This window comes from Aulostomus chinensis, chromosome 23, assembly GCF_037954235.1.
Source record: "Aulostomus chinensis isolate RoL2024-O1b breed Wild chromosome 23, RoL_Achi_v1.0, whole genome shotgun sequence".
NCBI lineage: Eukaryota > Metazoa > Chordata > Actinopteri > Syngnathiformes > Aulostomidae > Aulostomus > Aulostomus chinensis.
Genome location: NC_141342.1, coordinates 1,053,652 through 1,071,756, shown reverse-complemented (window position 1 = coordinate 1,071,756; position 18,105 = coordinate 1,053,652). Strand labels below are relative to the sequence as shown.

General features: G+C 40.0%; 1 protein-coding gene across 1 annotated transcript; it reads right to left on the bottom strand.

Moving 5' to 3' along the window:
- Positions 1 to 1,247: 1,247 nt before the first annotated feature.
- Positions 1,248 to 5,346, bottom strand: adoa (2-aminoethanethiol (cysteamine) dioxygenase a). The gene is made up of 2 exons (XM_086195129.1): positions 4,789 to 5,346; positions 1,248 to 2,448 (listed from the first exon to the last, which is right to left on the bottom strand). Exons 1-2 carry the CDS (start codon positions 5,107 to 5,109, stop codon positions 1,990 to 1,992), a joined length of 780 nt encoding a protein of 259 aa, XP_086051255.1. The 5' UTR covers positions 5,110 to 5,346; the 3' UTR covers positions 1,248 to 1,989.
- Positions 5,347 to 18,105: the final 12,759 nt, after the last annotated feature.

Here is an 18,105-nt window from a genome sequence, read left to right as displayed (position 1 = left end):
GTCGGCCATAGAGTTAAAGTACTATCTTTAAAGTATTATTCAAAAGTAGGGTTGGGTATCGTTTGGATTTTACCGATTCCGAGTCCGATTCCAAATATCGATTCCTGTTCTAAACGATTCTTGATTCCGATTCTTTGAGATGGAAGTCAACAGGCCAATTCATCAGAATTTTTTTTGTTTGAAAAAGCCTTAACACAGGCCAGTGTATTTATTCACATTGCCAGTTTTAGTCAAAAAAACAAAGATCTGCAGCCCAGATGGATGTATATGTATACAATGTATGTATGCCTCTGCTGGCTGGGTTCGCTGGGCTGCTTAACGTAGCAGCAGCAGGTTGTGACTGGCTAATGTTAGTGTCACTTTGCAAGCGTTCAACAACTATAAACAGATACACAGTTTTAAGAATTGGTAGACAATCACTTAAGCAGGTTTGTTATGAATGAGACAAGCATAATTTTCACCTACTGGAATCTGTTTACAACGAGGAGTTGCTGGCTGATGATGGAGGTTGACTGTCCGAAGTGGAAGAAGCAACGGGAGCAGGAGAGCGATGCAACAATTTGAACACAGTACACTCTCTTATTGTTACACCATGCAGACAAAGGTGTTTCGTCATGTTTGTGGTGCATTCTCCTTTGGCAGAAATTGTTTTTTCGCAAGTGTTGTATAGTGATACGCCATCCTCTTTCAAATTAAAATGAAGTCAGACTTTCGAGTGTTTTTGGTGGTTCATTTTCAGACTACTGATATGCTTGCTAGTGGATACACAGAACGCCGAGCGGAGTAATAAACGCCCCCAAAACAAACTAGTGCGGGCACTCAGAACCGAAAAAAAAGAATCAAAATTCAAAAAGCTGCTTAACGGTTCTGGAACTGGACATTAGGAACCGGTTCCAAACAGGAACCCTAAAATAAAATAGGAACCGGTTCTCAGTCCCCAACCCAATTCAAAAACACATTTCACTTTCTGAGGCAACCTATTGCCACGAATGATGTCTTTGGAGAACCATGATGCTCCATGCTGCAGCTCAACAAATACCTGTAATTTTGTGCAAATCAATGGACTTAGTTTTTGACAAATTTAGAATGCTGGTATAGACTGGGCAGAAAATCCTCTGTATTTTACTAAGGCCAATATTAAATATGTTGATTATATTATATAATATATTAAATATTTTCTTTTTCATTTATCAAAAAGTGAATAAAATATCCCATGTTTACTCCCATCCATCTGTTTTATTGTCCCACAGATATTCCACATCATGGTAACAATCACTGTCAAACTGACACAGAAATCTGTGGAGTCTAATGTAGGTAAACACAAGTAAAATATAAGGAGAAGTCACCTAATATAAACAATGGAGGGATATAGAATGATAGTACAAAGAAACAACGTTATCTAGAATTCGGTGAACACAAAAAAATTAAGTATAAATTAATGAGGTGCACTTGAGAACAAGAAAAATGTGTGGATAATAAAAATGGCACTCTTGAGAAGCATACATTCAATATTCACAAATAAGGCAGGTAGGAGCTGAGTTACAGGCTTTGGCATTAAGACATATCTGGAAGTTTTATGCAGCAGTGACAACAGAATGTGTAATGGCCTCTCCAGCCTAACATGACACACACAGCATAAGGCTATTTTGAATAATCATTGATTGAATAAGACATTCATATGAGCACAGGACTACATCACTGGCCAGAGCAGGAACACTACATTTGAAAAACAAATTCCTTGTGTCAATTCTTTCACTGTACAGACGGAATGATTTAAGTTTAGTGGGGAGATGTTCTGTGAAGGTTATCAATAAATTCCAAGCCATAGTTCAAGCCCTTGCTTCTGCTCTCACTAACTTGGAACTTCAGGTGATGATGACCCCCATGTTTGTCCTCCCTGTGGAATGAAGCCAAGTAGAATTCCCACAAGTGGATGATGGACAGATGTCATAATCTACTGCAGGGTAAATCCCATGAGCAGAGTTTTCTTCAGACAGACACCACAGGGCCTGGGTATGGTTCTCCACCACACCAGAAGTCCTCTGGCTGAGGGATCTCTAGCAGCCATGTCACCTCTTGTTTCTCCTTCTCCTCTCCCTGCTGCTCTTGCTTGCCCATTTCACCTGCTTGCCCGTCCACCACTGTTTGCAGGACTTTATAATAGTGACAGTCCCGTCCATCATCTGGATTATATGGTGGTGCCAGGATATCCAGAAAAGCAGCTGGCCCTTCCAATGCATCGATCTGGTGGAGATTATCCCGTGCAGGAGTGAGGAGGCATGGCCCACTGTCCTCTGAGTACTCAGCCACTGAGCGGAGCATGGAGCACCGCAAAGAGGCTGTCTGGAACGAGGTCAGAGGAGGCTCAAAATGAGGCAGGGCAGTGCTGACAGTCAGGCCACCCTCCAGCTTGTCGAAACAGCTGATGTTCACCTTGCCAAAGAGGACCTTAGAAAAGAGGGACATAATATTTTGAAACAGTAACCACACAATAACACTAAATCCAATGGTAATTTCCCGACTGTCATGGCTACCCCAAACATGTACAACTTGTATTGGTGAATCTAATATATGTTCTAATTTCTGAAAAAATAAGCATATAATCAGTAGAACTTTATCAGCTGGACTGTTTCTAGGCATACTTTGGTCCTTTACCTGGGCTTTTAAAAGTAATGGAAATATCACTTGGCGCTTTCACACTGGCCAACGAGCTGCTAATTTGCCCGTCTTTTTTGTGGCTCGGTCCGAGGTTTCAGACAGAGTGTGGCAAACTGGGGATCAGTTTTCGCCTGGCAGTATTCCTCCTCCAAGGGTACACTGATTGCCGCCTCCACTGCTATGTAAATACAAGGTGTCGATGTGCCAGCTCGGCATGAGGTGGGCAGGGGTGTCGATGATGGCGCAAACATAAAGCTCGACGGTTCTCCTGCATCAAACACCTCTGAGAATGTTGACACTGATGCTGCTGGCAGCCAGACTGGCGAACTGCTGTTTTGAAACTTACAGACCGTCACAGGGCTAAACATTCTCCAGCCGTATATGTTGCACGTCACTGTTCACGCGCAACTACGTGTTGCATGTCACGTCACATGTTTAAGCCCACAGAAGTGGCGGCTTTTTGGGAAAGAGGAATATTACGCCTCCATTTCACACAGACAAGATGGCAAGTTCCCACCTTTACCTGGCTGAAATTTTGTGCATTCTCTGTCTAAAAAGGGTAACTGTGTACTGAACTTCAGTACTAAGGGAATAAATAAAACTATGCCCCTTTCCATTTTGGATGCCTCCTTTGCAACAGTGACAGGACATAATAGTATGGGGGAAGTAGGGCAGGCCCCCAAATTCCTGGAATGAAAGTTAGAGGGCCCTCAGGGAATGCTTGTGTGTAGGAACCAGGATTTGGTGCTACACTCTACACAGTGAATTAGAACAGGATTTTTCCTTACTGGGAATCTAATCTGCAAATCACAAATGCACAAAGAACATGTACCATGTGAAAAATCACAACTTTTGACTGAGCTGCAATCATTTGATTTATTGACTACTGACAGAAAATGTAACAAACACAGTTTGGATTGATTCAGCATTTTCTTGTCATTTAAGTTAAAATGTCTGTAGTTTAAGTTTCTCATCTAATAATATAGATCTCTTACCACTCTTTTTTTGACCATAAAATTGAGAAAATAAAGATAAAAGAGGCATTTGCAGCCCAAACTACTTCACCAGGATTCATGGTAGTGTCAATTGCAACCAGCTGGAGCATTCAGATGGATCAGCTCACTTATGGTTGTTCACGATAGTGCTGAAAGGGAGGATTACAGTTTGGTTGTTTTTAATTTAAATTAAATGGTTTGTAGACCACTGAGCATATGGCTGAATGAAGAAAACATGTTATACTAGATCATGAACTTGAGAATTTGTAGACAGGCATTGTTGCTGTTGTTTTGCTACAGTAGCTCTTGTTAGCCATAATCGCCATTAGCTTCATGCTTAATATACTTTGTTGGCTCTTTCTAAATCCCGGAGTCACACAAAAGTGATGCAGGGAAAGAGAAACTCTGTTTTGAGCTCAAGACACTTGTTTGTGAGTGCTTAAAATGCAAAAAGAAATACTTTTTGGGGAAGTATTGCTTTTAAGCTAAACAGACACTGTATGATTGATTGGCATGGGAAGATGAGGAAACGTCACTGTACAGTATCCATGTGATGCTGTTTCTAGCAAGGGCATTTACTGATGCTGATAATCATTTACTGATTTCTGACTCAGAGCTGTGCCATGAATGTGTGTAAGCCTGATGACAGCTAGCCAAAATTTCGGAGAGAAAATTTCTTGGTAACTTATCCAGCAGCAGGCCATTGGCCTGGCTGCTATTCCAGCTTGTATAACTGCATCAGCCAGTCATGTACTGGTGTCCTCAGTGTGCGCACAAGTACTCAGCATCCCACAGGACCCTTGGATGGGCAACTGCATTAAAATACATGGGGGCCAAAACAGCATTCACTTTCACTTTCTTCCTAATAATTAAATTTGCAGTAATTTGCTATAAACAGGCTTATAACAAAGCAGTAGATAATAATTTACTGCAATGATGGCTTAATTTTGATGCCCTTGGGAAATTAAATTGTGCGCCACACACACAAAAAGAAACTATTAACCTAATTAAATTTATTGTATTAAAACCAAAATGGCCAGAATCCAGTCTCAATGTTTGCGCAAGAATGAAAGCAAACTAATAGCAACTTATGAAATCTTACAACAACAAAATAGAACAGTAAGAAAAGAAAAACCTTCAGCATCCCGTTCATCCCAGGGTGGTCGTGCAGGGGTATAGAGGCGCCGCTCCTCAGCACGAACACCCCCATGCTGAACACCTCCGTCTCGCATATGTGCATGTAGGTGACCGGGGGACTCGCTGTACCGGGGCTTCCTCTGGTTTTCCCAGGAGCAATGTTTAGGTCAGCAGCCCTGACCGCGTTCAACAAAGAAATGAGTTCCGTCTGCTTGTCGAAATTATTCTCGCCATTGGCCGAAGACTTTAAGCCTTTAAATGTCATAAAAGCTTGTTTTGCTATTTTCTGGATAAGAGGAGTCTTGTTGTTCCGCGGCATTCTGCTTGCGGAAAAATAACGGTTATCAGTGAGTCAATGCCACTTTTCGTCGCAACTAAAACAATGTTGTAAGTATTGGAAATCATCAAATGTCGCCCGATGCCGGCCGATTCGTTTTAAAAGAAGATAAAAAAGCGGCGTTTAAAAATACAATAGTCAATTCTATGTAATAGTGTTTAATTTCATCGCCAAATATTAGCTTTCCTCCAGTCATTTTCCACAGTCTCGCCTTCTCGCTCGAGGTTACTGAGGCTGTGCAAAAAGCACAAGGCATTGTGGGATATAGTGTTCTGGTAGAAACTATCTACGTAGTCAAATCTTAATGAAGAGGAGCATCGTCGCAATGAACTTTCGCCTCAGGTAAGGGAAGAGTGCCTGTGGTCGAGCAAAATTAATCTTTTTATTGGGGAGGAAGATACAATTAGAGACCAGTTAGTTTTACAGACAGTGAGACTACATTTCCTAGGAGTCATTTGGGCGACCGACAGATGCAGAGGGGAAGGCCAGACAGGCCATTGAACTCCGCAGCCCCACTGTGTTCCCATCACATCCTCTCATGTTCTCACTTTTCTTACACTGAATAGACAACCTAGAATTAACACAAATTATGATACTTTTTAATCAGAAGTTTGAAGCGCATGCACTTTTATGTACATTCCTTGGCCGTGAAGGAAAGTAGTTTACCTGTAGAGGGGTCCAATACCAGAAATAAACAAATGAAAATATGTTGAAGGCCACAGAACCTGAAGAGACCACCAATATTTTGATGTGAACTGCTAATTGATAAGTTTGTAGTAGTTTAAATAAAAATGACTATATGTATGGTGGTAGTGGTTCTGAGTCTAAGTCTGGAAGACATGGATTACTGCTGTATCTGAAATTACAAAATATGCACTACATACTAAAAATCCATCCATCCATCCATTTTCTCCCTCTTATCCTGTTAAGGGTCAGGGGGGTGGAGCCTATCCCAGCAGCTTTCAGGCGAGAGGCAGGGTTCACCCTGGACAGGTCGCCAGTCCATTGCAAGGCCAACACATAGAGACAGACAACCATTCACATTCACAGCCACATCTATGTTCACTGAGTATGAGTATATATCAGAGTATTCAGTCAGCCTAGTCCCCTTTTGATGTCTTTGGACTGTGGGAGGAAGCCAGGGTACCCAGAGAGAACCCACACAGGCACAGGGAGAACATGGATAGTCCACACAGAATGACCCCGCGCTTGCCGGGCTGGAACCCAGAACCTTCTTGCTGTGAGGCAGCAGTGCTAATCACTGTGCCACCGTGCCACCCCTTTCTCAAAATGTGTAGTATTATTCAACATACTTACGTAAATCTATGTATCTTTTTCCCAGTCATGTCTCCTTCTTCCAACCTTGCCGGGTGTAGAAGAGTAGCACTTGTAACCCTCATCACATGGTGATGGAACATCAAACTAAATAAAGAATATATTTATTATTCCTACAAAAGGTTTTTACAGCAATAATGACATAACACCCAAGTGGCCTTGGTTGCTTTTATGATGCTGCCATCACTACTCCAATTTTGACATACAAAAGTATCAAAAGACAATGTTAGCAGACAAAATAGAGGCATTTTGAAGGATTTTCAGATCCAACAGCTGACATTTTCTAATGTTATTTCCACCACCATAAAATTTTAATTACCTCCATTCCATTGAGGTGTGTGCAGAAACCAGAGACAGAGCAAAAAAAACCAAGTAAACCTAGATTGTTATATTTTGGCTTAAAAGAACCCCCAAAACCTGGCCCTTATGACACGGAATGCGTTCAGAATCACAAAGTTGCTGCATAAACAATCATATGAAAACATGAATATGGGCTGTCTTTCAAAATGACCTCTGAAATAAAACAGCTATGAGGACAGCATATGTATTAGTGTTACACAAGATAACTTAAAAAAATCACATATACTGTATAAGCTATTGTAAAATACATTACATCATACATTGCAAACCTAAAATATTGGAGGGCTGGATAGCATGTCAACATTCCTATCATGTTTCCACTCACTGACTCCAGGAAGAAAACAACTTCTAGATAAATATCATATCTGCTCATCTAAACAATATCACACTTGTCACTGTGCCTCCCTTTGGCTCCAGGCATTACACTCAAAATATTATATTCCCAGCTTGTCAAATACCCACTCTTTTTTCCCAGTGTGTCTAATAACAGTGCACAAAGCACCCTATGGTAACTGACCACTGCACAGCCATCTGTCAGTCAAATTCAATGTACAACTATATCCATCAGTATCAGGCTTAGCAGAAAGAAATGCAATGTTTTATTTTCTGTTTAGCTCTTTCAAGAAACTTCATATAAACTCTCTCACAGAAAAACTTTTCAAGCCATTCAAAGCTGAACCACAGGTCTGAACAACCTCAGCTTGCGTGTCTATAAAGTTGTTTTTGAGAATCCCTTTCTTTTCCACCTCATTAACCTAACATTTTTTGCTGAAATGTTTAAAGATTTTCTTTTCAGGTTTGCTGTATGAGAAACAGCATTTGAATGAGACATAAAGTGGAGACATTGACAATTTGTAAAATTTGCTGCTGAAAGGTAATCATTCCATAGTACATTCACAAACAGAGCAGCTCATTTCATAACAATTTACTTATGGTCATATTCTGAGCAAGTAAGCCTGACATTTGTGTTTTGGACAGGCACTTTAAATTAGAGATGTCACTGCTGCTTGTGTGAAGACGTGTGGACGAATGTTGTTAATGTCATTTTTGGCATTGCCATGCTGCCATGTGCACTAGTCATTTCCACTTAGGTCATGAAGACTTATGTTTTAACCAGAGGTCCCTGTTCATCTGGTTTTAAGTTTATAAACTGATATGGTGAGTCAGCTGGTGAGAAATGCTGCTGCAGAAAGACTGACTTTGGCAGTTAGGACCCAGCTTAGTCAAGACCAGTTACCCATGACCAGTCCCAACTTGACTGTGGTTTGTATCTCCTATCAAAGGGCAGCATTGGATTCTTTTCTAAATTTCCACAATTTTTCCTTCGCCTTGGTTGTGGGAGATGAGGTGTTTGAGTCCTCTTTGCTTTGAGTTAATATTATAACATTTACAAATGTGCCTGTGTAAGCAGATGCTGTGACCACAACTGGTTCTAAATACTTGTTTTTCATCATGTCTCAACACTGTCCCTAGTCACTCCATTTCTGTAGCAGCCTGTGTTTAAACAAACCTTGAACATGGATGTTTAAGATCAGAAAATGCTTATTAAAATAGTTTGTTTTTTATACTTATGTCATTTAGGTATGAGGACTTGCTGTTACAAAGATATTCTAATGTACCCAACTTTGCTCGCAGTGTGAATGTTGTCTTATATCTAAGTATCATTTAGCAGGGAGGAAGTGTTTTCTGATAAAAGGGTCCAATAGTCATTTATGGATAGAGCCATGGGTCAAAGTTTGTTTGTAATTTGGATCAAAATCTTGTGTAATGTAGGTTTGATGTTCTGAAAAAAAATCAATAAATAGGTCAACAAAAAAATGATGATCCATCAAACTATGTATGTGTCTGTTGTTGCCTTCTGGAGGAGGAGGAAGTTAGCATGGTTAACCCAGCAACAAAACATCTCCCCATCTCTAACACTCAAAAACACTGGGCTGACTCACCAGGATCACAAACAACCTTTGAGCAAATGTACTTTACTGATTGCAGAGTACACGCATGCTGGTTTATGTTTGAGTGCCTATTTACGATGTGAATGTCCGTGTGTTTTATTTTGTTCAGTGCATTTAGGTGCATGTGCTGCATTATGTATGATGCATTTCTGCATGATGAGTGAGGGAGACACAAAGCAAGCAATATCCTCTTAGGAAATAATGAGACCAATTCATTATTGGGGCGCGCGCACACACACACACACACACACGCACGCAAACACACACACACACACACACACGCAAACACACACGCAAACACACACACACACACACACACACATGCAAACACACACCTATGGTTGACACAGGTACAGTGTCTTACTGTCAAAGACGAGAGACTGTTGCTTAGAGACCTGCCTTCATTAGACAAAGCATGTGGTCAACTAATTCAGTTCCTTTTGAAATCCCTGAGGGTTAGACAGGTAGTCCATGAATTAACTGTAATCTCGATTTTTTTTTAGTAAGTACACTACTGCTGCAGTCACATATGTCCTTAAACAATGATCAACTCAGTGGTACAGAGTTCATTTCCTTCACTAAAAGTAGAAATACTCAGCCAAAATAGTACCCTGGTAAAAAAAAATGAAAAACTCAATTCAGTATTCTGCTTCAGCAAAAACAGATATTATAGAGTAAATATGAACAAACTGAAAGTACACATTCTACATGAGGTTTGTGTGTTCCACTGTGTGGGAGGATTCAGTCCTCTGACCACTGACCTCTAAAGGTCATGTTATAGTGCTCCAGTTGTACTGCTCTGATTGTGTCCTCTTGTAGTTGGCAGGCTTCAAATTTGAAAGTAAAATCTTCAACAGGTTTTACCATATTTTCTATGTAAAATATTTTCTTCAAAGTAACTAATAGCTGTGGGTTTCAAACAAATGCATTGAAGTAAAAGTACAAAGTTATTTAATTGCAAATGCTCAGAAAAGTACAGATATATTACTGTTGAATTTGAGAGCAGTATTGGAGTAAAAGTACTTTTTCACCAACTGAGTGGATTGTCAGAGTTCTGAGAGGATTTTCATTTTCAGTTTTTTGTTCTGATAGAGGAGGTACTCAGGTTCTTTACCAAAAAATGTAGCAATACAACACTTCAAATATTTTACTAAAAAATAGGCCAGCACTGATAACATATGTAATAATATGTACAGCTACAAAGTGTACCTTCAAAAATAATGCTTGCTGTGAGGTAAAAGTGCTAACCACTGCACCACCGGGCCTCCGTTGCACGATCTGTTTGTAAAATTTTGCTATTGAAATGAAGCTAATTAAAATTTAGACTTATTAAATAACATTTACTCTTAGTGGGCTAAAATATTTCATTTAGGTCTACAGAGGAGTACAAGCATAAGGCTACTTGAAATTTCTTTTTTAGTTCATTAATTATAGTAGTAAATAATAAATCCTTATTCTTTTAAAGACAGCAAACATATTTCTTCAAATTAGATAGCATGATCAAATGTAGTATATTGTGTGATATACATTTAATGTATGAAACATTTGACACATACAAAATTATACTCAAATATCCACCAGTTTACAAGATCAATGGCCAAATTTTGCAGCTATTAGACACCAACAGCTTGATTGGACGCTACATGTAGTAATTAGCCAAATGCAGTTCCATATTTTATCAGGATCAAGTCAGACAAATCACAGAGCTCAGGGGACATTACATTTGTTTGGCCTTAATTAATTTGAAAGGACCATTTATTGCTCATTAGAAGAAACATTTGTCTGTCAGAACACATAAAGTCACTACAGACATCCCTTGTGGCCTGGTTGTTGTCCATCGTCCCATAGATTTTGTAATATGTAGCCTCACAGCTGTTTGACACTTACACATATCAGACCTGACCTGTACAATTAGGCTACTGAAAGTCCCAGGACATTGCATCATTGCTCATGGTTAAAACCTTTTTCATTTCTCTAATTCAAAACACTACAACAGAACTGTACCATATTTTTAAGTTAAAACATATCTTCACCCTGAGACACACTTTTTTCCTGGTCCAATATAATTATTAAAGTATAATTGTTAAAATAACTATAAAAGTGTAAAGAGCAACAATTTAAGTGGCACATATAAATATTGTGTAAATGATGTGTTCACTGGGGACAAAGTTGTAATGACCCCTGTGTTTTTTGAAATCTTATTTGCATTTTGTGCCAGTCCATGGACATAAAGCCAACATTATTCCCTGACTGTTTAAAATGTGCATGACTGACATTGCAGAGAAGTCAAACAAGCTCATGCCTTCCACAGAGCTGCAGCCAAGGAACTCTGAATGGAGCAAGTGATTCTCTGACTGTCCACAATCTGCATAGAAATACTAATACATACAGACTTAGGAATGTCTGAAATATGTTTAAAAGACACACAGTATGTGAAGTATAATGACATGCATACTGGTAGAAGCACAGGTATATCAGCACACACACTCTCAAGTCTGCACATATATAGAGATGTATTTGTATGCATGCAAACACACGCGCGCGCGCACACGCACACACACACACACACACACGCACACACACACACACACACACACACACTCCTCTGTCCTCTGGAATATGCATATTGAGACAATGATAACAGCTGCTTAATCGTTTAGTGCGACCAGTCAACGTGGCCTTTGTGTTCGGTCAATACGTAGCCTGTTCTCTGCCATCCAAGTTGTTCTTATTTTGCAAAGTGCCCCACTGTTGAGAATATGAAGAGTCTTTTATTTGATGCCCCCTGTGGCCTCACTGAATCAGGCCATCATTGAGAATGAAGCCAACTCTGTTGTCTGTCAAAGAATGCTAACAGCCCAGGCCAAAAATGAAAATTCATTAGTTTGCAGGGAAAAATTTCTGCATAACTTGATGGGAACCAGCAGAAGAAGATGCAATGCTAATGTTTTTTCTTTCCATCAAAAAGCTGCTTTCTTCTGACAGAGGCTTTCTGGTTCACCAGTGAACTGTGAGCCTACACAACTGATTTAATCACAGTCATCAGATGCAAATGCAAAGTTTGTTCTGTAGATTGTAAAGGTGCATTTTGAAACAAGAATGTCTTTAATGGGTTCTAAACGTAAATGCATTTTGGGTTATTTTGGGTCATTTATTATATACAGTATAGTTTGATGTGAATAAGTCCTCATTTATAAGAAAGGCCTGTAAATTCCCACATATCTTCTCATTTGAGTACTTCTTGTGTTCTCTATGTTGTTTGGTAATTGTCATCTCCATTGCTTTTGGTTTAACTGAGCGAATAACCAGCTGTTAATTAATCTGCTGTCTGTTTTCTTACATTTTATGAAGCCTAGTGGAGAAATTTCTGTCACAATTTCCTGAGGTCCCAGGCATCTTCTTTCCCTTAAATAATTCTTATGACAGCCCCAAAACCAAGGACATTGAGTTTACAAGACAAGGAAACCCCAAATTGATTGAACTGAAAACTTAATACAAGGCAATGTTCCGAAACCAATTCATTGCAGGGAATGGGTGTTGACAAGACAGTGGAAATTGGAGCGATCCTAAACTGGAATAGACCTTTTTTCAAAGCAGATATTTTTTCCTGTCAAAAACAACTGTGACATACTGTATAATAAATAAGAACATATTAAAATGTATAGTTTTGGAGGAGCCTCTGCTGAATCACCACCCTCAGCAGCAGGCCTCAGCACCCTTAGGTGTTATTGTTTGTTTGGGCAGATTTAAGCAATCAAATTGGGGACCTAAAGAATTTCAGTGACACCATTTCGAGGACATGCTCAAGGTTTTTTGTGGTTTGAACTTGATCTGAACTAATTCCACACCATCTACGTACTACTACCCAAGTTTGTGTGAAATGCATTCATGGATGAGGCCATAGCAGTAGGCGGAACAGACAAAAAGTTGAAGATATAAAGTAAACTGTAAAAATTGGATCTTGTTCTTGCATTTAATGTCTTACTCCCACCCTGGATATACTTCATTTGACTATTAAGGGGAGTGAATGTTGCATGTGGTCTGTAGCAGGGCTTGAGGTTGGCCAACAGTAACGAGCATGCAGTACCAGGACCTCGACATTTTACCTTTTGGGATTTGTTCTTGAGTATCAGCACTTCTCCTTAGCTACCAATACTATATTAACTGCATTACCAGGGTTACTCTCATCCCCATATGTCTGCTCATCCACCCAGTCTGCAGTGTCTTTCTCCCTCTTACTCTCACACTATGCATGTTGCATAGACATTATATGAGTTGTTCTAAATAGTGCTAAATCATAACGCAAACCTTGGAAAATGCTGCAATACATTAGCTCCTCACTGCTACAAGTTGGCGTGGTGCTAATGTCAGATTGCTGCTCCCATTTTACATTCAGTTCTGTTTGATTTTTTGTTGTGTTATTGTCTGACTCAAGTGATGTCTTTATGACTTTTCAAACAACCCAGATTTTTTTTACATGACGATTATTAGTGATTTGATAAGTATTACAGTAATTAGTAAATAGATGGCAATGATGTGCAAACAGCGGAATGCTAGAGAAGGGGTGTGCAGTCTGTATATGTGTGTGAAGTGACTGAAAACACATTGCTTTGCAGCAAAATGCAAAAGTACGACATCAATCAACAGTCTGACATGTTAATGGTGAAAATAGCTTTTCTTTCCTTTCACACATTCCAAACAAGATGAAACCATCAAAACCTATAAAGGTTCCAAAGGTTATGAAAAAGCTATCCGCTGTAACCAGACAGTTGCAGTAGATAGCCTCTTCCATCATGAATGATGACCCTCATCCCTTACATAGTAAGTTTCAGCTCATTTCCTCCAGACAAGTTGTTTTGTCCCCAAATGCAAGACTAAACATCCCCAAAACAGTTTTGTTTCTGTGGCTGATAACAAACTGAACAAGCTGTAAAAATAGTTTGTACATGAATTAAGTTTTATTCAGTTTATTTTGGTAGGTCTTTTAGTAATGGAGCCTGGAGTACTTTCTGCACTATGTGATTTGTTGTGTTGTCCCATGTTTACATTTGCTTTGTCCTTAGGAAGTTGAATGGATGGATTGTTGTCTCTTCACTGCAAATCACATCTACCTACAGGTATAACTGAAGTTAAATGGACCTGAACGTGAGCCATGATTTAACACAGGAGATCAGCATTGTCAAACTCATTACAGGCTCGTGTATTTGCTTTCACATTATTTAAAAGTGCCTGAAAAAAAGGTTTGTTCAAAACCTAGATATTTTTGTTAAAAAGAAAATTTGATGGTTGAGAGTAAGTATGCTTTAGGCCAAACCAATCAGCAGCTTTGGCTGTAATGATATAATGGAAGAAATCAGAAAAAAAGCATATAAAATATTTATGCGATGTATTATATATATTGCATTTTTTTTGTTTGAAGATGATGCTAAAAAAAAATTAACTTCAGGATATGATTTCAATGGGGGCGGCACGGTGGTGCAGTGGTCAGCACTGACGCCTCACAGCAGGAAGGTTCCGGTTTTGAATCTCGGCTCGGGCACGGGGTCTTTCTGTGTGAATTCTGCATGTTCTCCCTGTTCCTGCGTGGGTTCTCTCTGGTACTCTGGCTTCTTCCCACAGTCCAAAGACATGCAAATGGAGACGAGGCTGATTGATACTCTAAATTGACCGTAGGTGTGGCTGTGAGTGTGAATGTTGTCTGTCTACATGTCTTGGCCCTGCGATGGACTGGTGACCTGTCCAGGATGAACCCCGCCTCTCACCTGAAAGCCTCTGGGATAGGCTCCAGCCCCCATGACCCTGAACAGGATAAGCGGAAGAAAATGGATGGATGATTTCAATGTGCAAACAGGAAGTACGGAAAATAAGATGGTCAAACAAAACATTTTAAGACATATTTTTAAGGTTTGGTCAACCAGCCAACCCACTAATATCCATACTTAAAGTTATGCAAGAGAAAACTGCAATGAATATGATATTTGAAATGACGGACAGATCTAATAATAAAAAGAATAAAAAGAATTTTGAATTAATCTTAGGTTCAGCTATGTTGTGTGGTTTACTCCTCTCTGCTGGCTGGACATTTACTACATCATCTATCACTCTCTCACTCACTCATTAACACACGCACGCACACACACACACACACACACACACACACACACACACACACACTCACTCACTCACACTCACACTTTGCTCTCTGTGTCTTTCATGGTTGGGCTGCAGACCCTGACCACCCAACTAAGATCTCTGGATTAAGAATGATGGCAGGCAATGTTACAAACACATTCTCTTACACACAAACTCTTGCGTAAAGACTAACCCTGACATATCTTCCATTCTTTCACATACTGAAGGTTAAAATTTTTTTAAATGATCTGGAAAAAAATACTTACACAACCATAAGCACATTGAAAAAGCATAATGGAAAAGACTAAATGCTGGCTTTTGGCGAGTCTATGTCAAATTTTCACATTTGTTTACATTTGACTGGTTAACTGAGATAAGGAAATTACCAAGGAAAGAAAACGTGGAATTAATTTCTTTGGTCGGAACAACACGCTCACAAGCAAGTATAGCATTCTAATGACGTTAAGGAAGAACCTGCATTTGTTATGTTATGCAATGCTATTTTTGAACCAGTGATCTTAATTGAATTATTAGCATTATCAGTTCATTTCCCTTATAATAAGTCAGAATTGTTGAGGATTGTTTTGTTTTCCTTAATCACAGTCCTGATGGAAACATCCATACGTACAAAAATATGTCCACAGCCAAAGTACATGATCAAATGACCTGCAGCTCTATCAATCATGGCTCAGTGGAGTAAAGTGTAAAACAATGGGGTGCAACCAATCCATTTATCACTGGTAGTGTTACTTAGATAGAAACCATTACCTTTGAGCAAACGGTTACTGACTTTCGTGGTGGAATGCCTTGTTTGCCTGCCTTGCTGGGTTGTACTGGGTAGTAACAGAACTATTATTTAAGCAGTGGAAATTCTGAAGCTCCTTTTGCATCTGCTATGTAAAGAATGGAATCCTGGAGTTAGAACAGAGTCATCAAACTGCTCCCAAGTCTGGAAAGTACTTGTGCTGTGCTATGAAAGTGTCCTTGAATTTTACTGTGGATGTATGTATCTTGTGAATTGTCTTAAAAGCAAGAAACAGAGACCATGAGTCAAACCTGAACTGACAGTGCAGTGTGCTGCTCTCTCTCTAGTTAAAAGTCATCTAGTGTGGGTTCTTTGTATTACATAAAACTATCTCAGGTAAATACAACACTATCTAGCACTAGGGAAAAAAAATAAAACTGTAATAATAAGACACACTCATACACTCATTCCCGCAGTACCTCAACCATTTTTGTTGTATTGATACAACCAGTCAATCAAGGGAAGCCAAAAAAAACCAACCTATAACTTAAAGGCTGAGCCAAGCTACTTTGGCCCATCCGAATCTGAAATTCGGGTGCTGTGCCAGTGTTGGTGGGCACTGAGGTTGGCTTTAAAAATTTGGATTAATATTCAATCTCACTTTTCATCCAATCACACCTTCACACCACAAACCACCCTAACAGGGTATCAGGAATTTTTTTATTATTATTTTTTCTGTATGTTTATTTTACGTTATTTTATCTGGATGTAAAGCTCTGATTACATCCATGAGTTAGAATCTGAACACATCAGATCACTGATCGCTCCAACTGATTGGCACATGTTGGTGATGTACCATTAAGTTGAGCAGCATTTGGTTTTGGCTCAGTTGTTTCCAACATGGTGGCCAAGTAGCAAACAATTAAAAGCTCAACAGTTTATTAAAGTAAGTTCCTTAAGACAAGGATAGTAAAAGGAAAAGCATAATTATTCTATAAATATAAATATTCTATCAGCATGTCAAGTGTGCCACAAGTGGAGCAAGCACACTAGACAAAGTTTATTTCAACATCAAGCTGGATTTAAGTGCCAAGCCAACACCACACCTGGGCCAGACGGACCATATGTCCCTGCTCTAACTCCCAGTATATACCCCACTCAGGAAAAGTGCACTCACCACAACCAGAACTGTAACAACCTGGCCTGACAGCACCACTGAACAGCTACAGGACTGCTTTGAGTCTACTGACTGGAAGGTGTTTGAGCATCGGGACTTGGAGCAGTACACATCAGCAGTCCTGGGGTACATCAAGTACTGCACAGACTCTGTCACTGAGGACAAGCATATTCGGGTCTACCCAAACAACAAGCCCTGTATGATGAGGGACGTACAGCACCTGCTAAGGGAGAGGGATGCCGGTGAGCTATATAGCATCACCAGAGCTAATCTGAAGAGAGGGATCAGAGAGACCAAGGCTGATCACAGAAGGAAGATTGAGGACTGCTTCCAGAGCAACGACACCAGGCAGGTGTGGCAGGGAATCCAGCATGTCACCAATCACAGACCCAGCAACCTTGCTGCTGTCGACGGCAACACACCACGAGCAGGGGGGCTGAGTCAATTCTTCTCCTGGGGAGAGAAGCGGATCTTGTCTCACATCATATCATACGTCCCACCTGGGTCTGGCCCCCATCAGTTTGCCTACAGAGCCAACATGTCCATAGTGGACACCATCTTCAGCCCTCCATGCTACTCTGTAATAATACCTGGAGCAGCAAGGGAGCTACTAACAGCTGCTCTTTGTGGAATACAGCTCGGTGTTTCATACCATCCTGCCAACCAGACCGGTGTACAAACTGTCAGACCTGGGCCTCCCAACATCCATCTGTCACTGGATCCTAGACTTCCAGACGGATTGCATGCAGAGGGTCAAAGTGGGTACACACACGTCCACAGCCCTCATCCCCAGAATAAACTGCATTTTTCAATTTTTAAACTCTTATGCTGCTTAACAAACTCTTATGCTGCTTAATCTATTGTATTTCTTAAGCTTTAGGTTTTTTATTGTGTTAAATGTCTACTCAAACTGTATGCACCTCAAGGTTGGTACTCAAATCTAGTTGTACAAGTTGCAATGACAAAAGCTCACTCACAACAAAAAGTTTGATCAGCACTGCCCAGGTATAGATCATTTGATCAGTTACAACACCATTCCAAATCCATAATGCACTGTACAATTTCTCCACAGCAAATAAGTGGGATCCATCCATTAACAGATTTGGTGCACATTTGACAACAGAGCCTAGCAAATGATATGCAGTTCTAGCAGCTAACTGCAGGACTAGAGCATCAGTGACTACTTTCGTGTCCATGATGGCTACATTGGAATGATTTTAAACCAATGGGGTTTTTTTTTTCTTGGGCTCATCAATGATAGTAAATAATGGAAAGTC

Bases quoted from the DNA above. Each gene is read 5' to 3' on its own strand.
- adoa (XM_086195129.1), bottom strand. From the start codon at position 5,109: ATGCCGCGGAACAACAAGACTCCTCTTATCCAGAAAATAGCAAAACAA. The intron at 2,449-4,788 runs GTTTTTCTTTTC...CTCTTTTCTAAG, and splicing joins GGATGAACGGGATGCTGAAG to GTCCTCTTTGGCAAGGTGAA.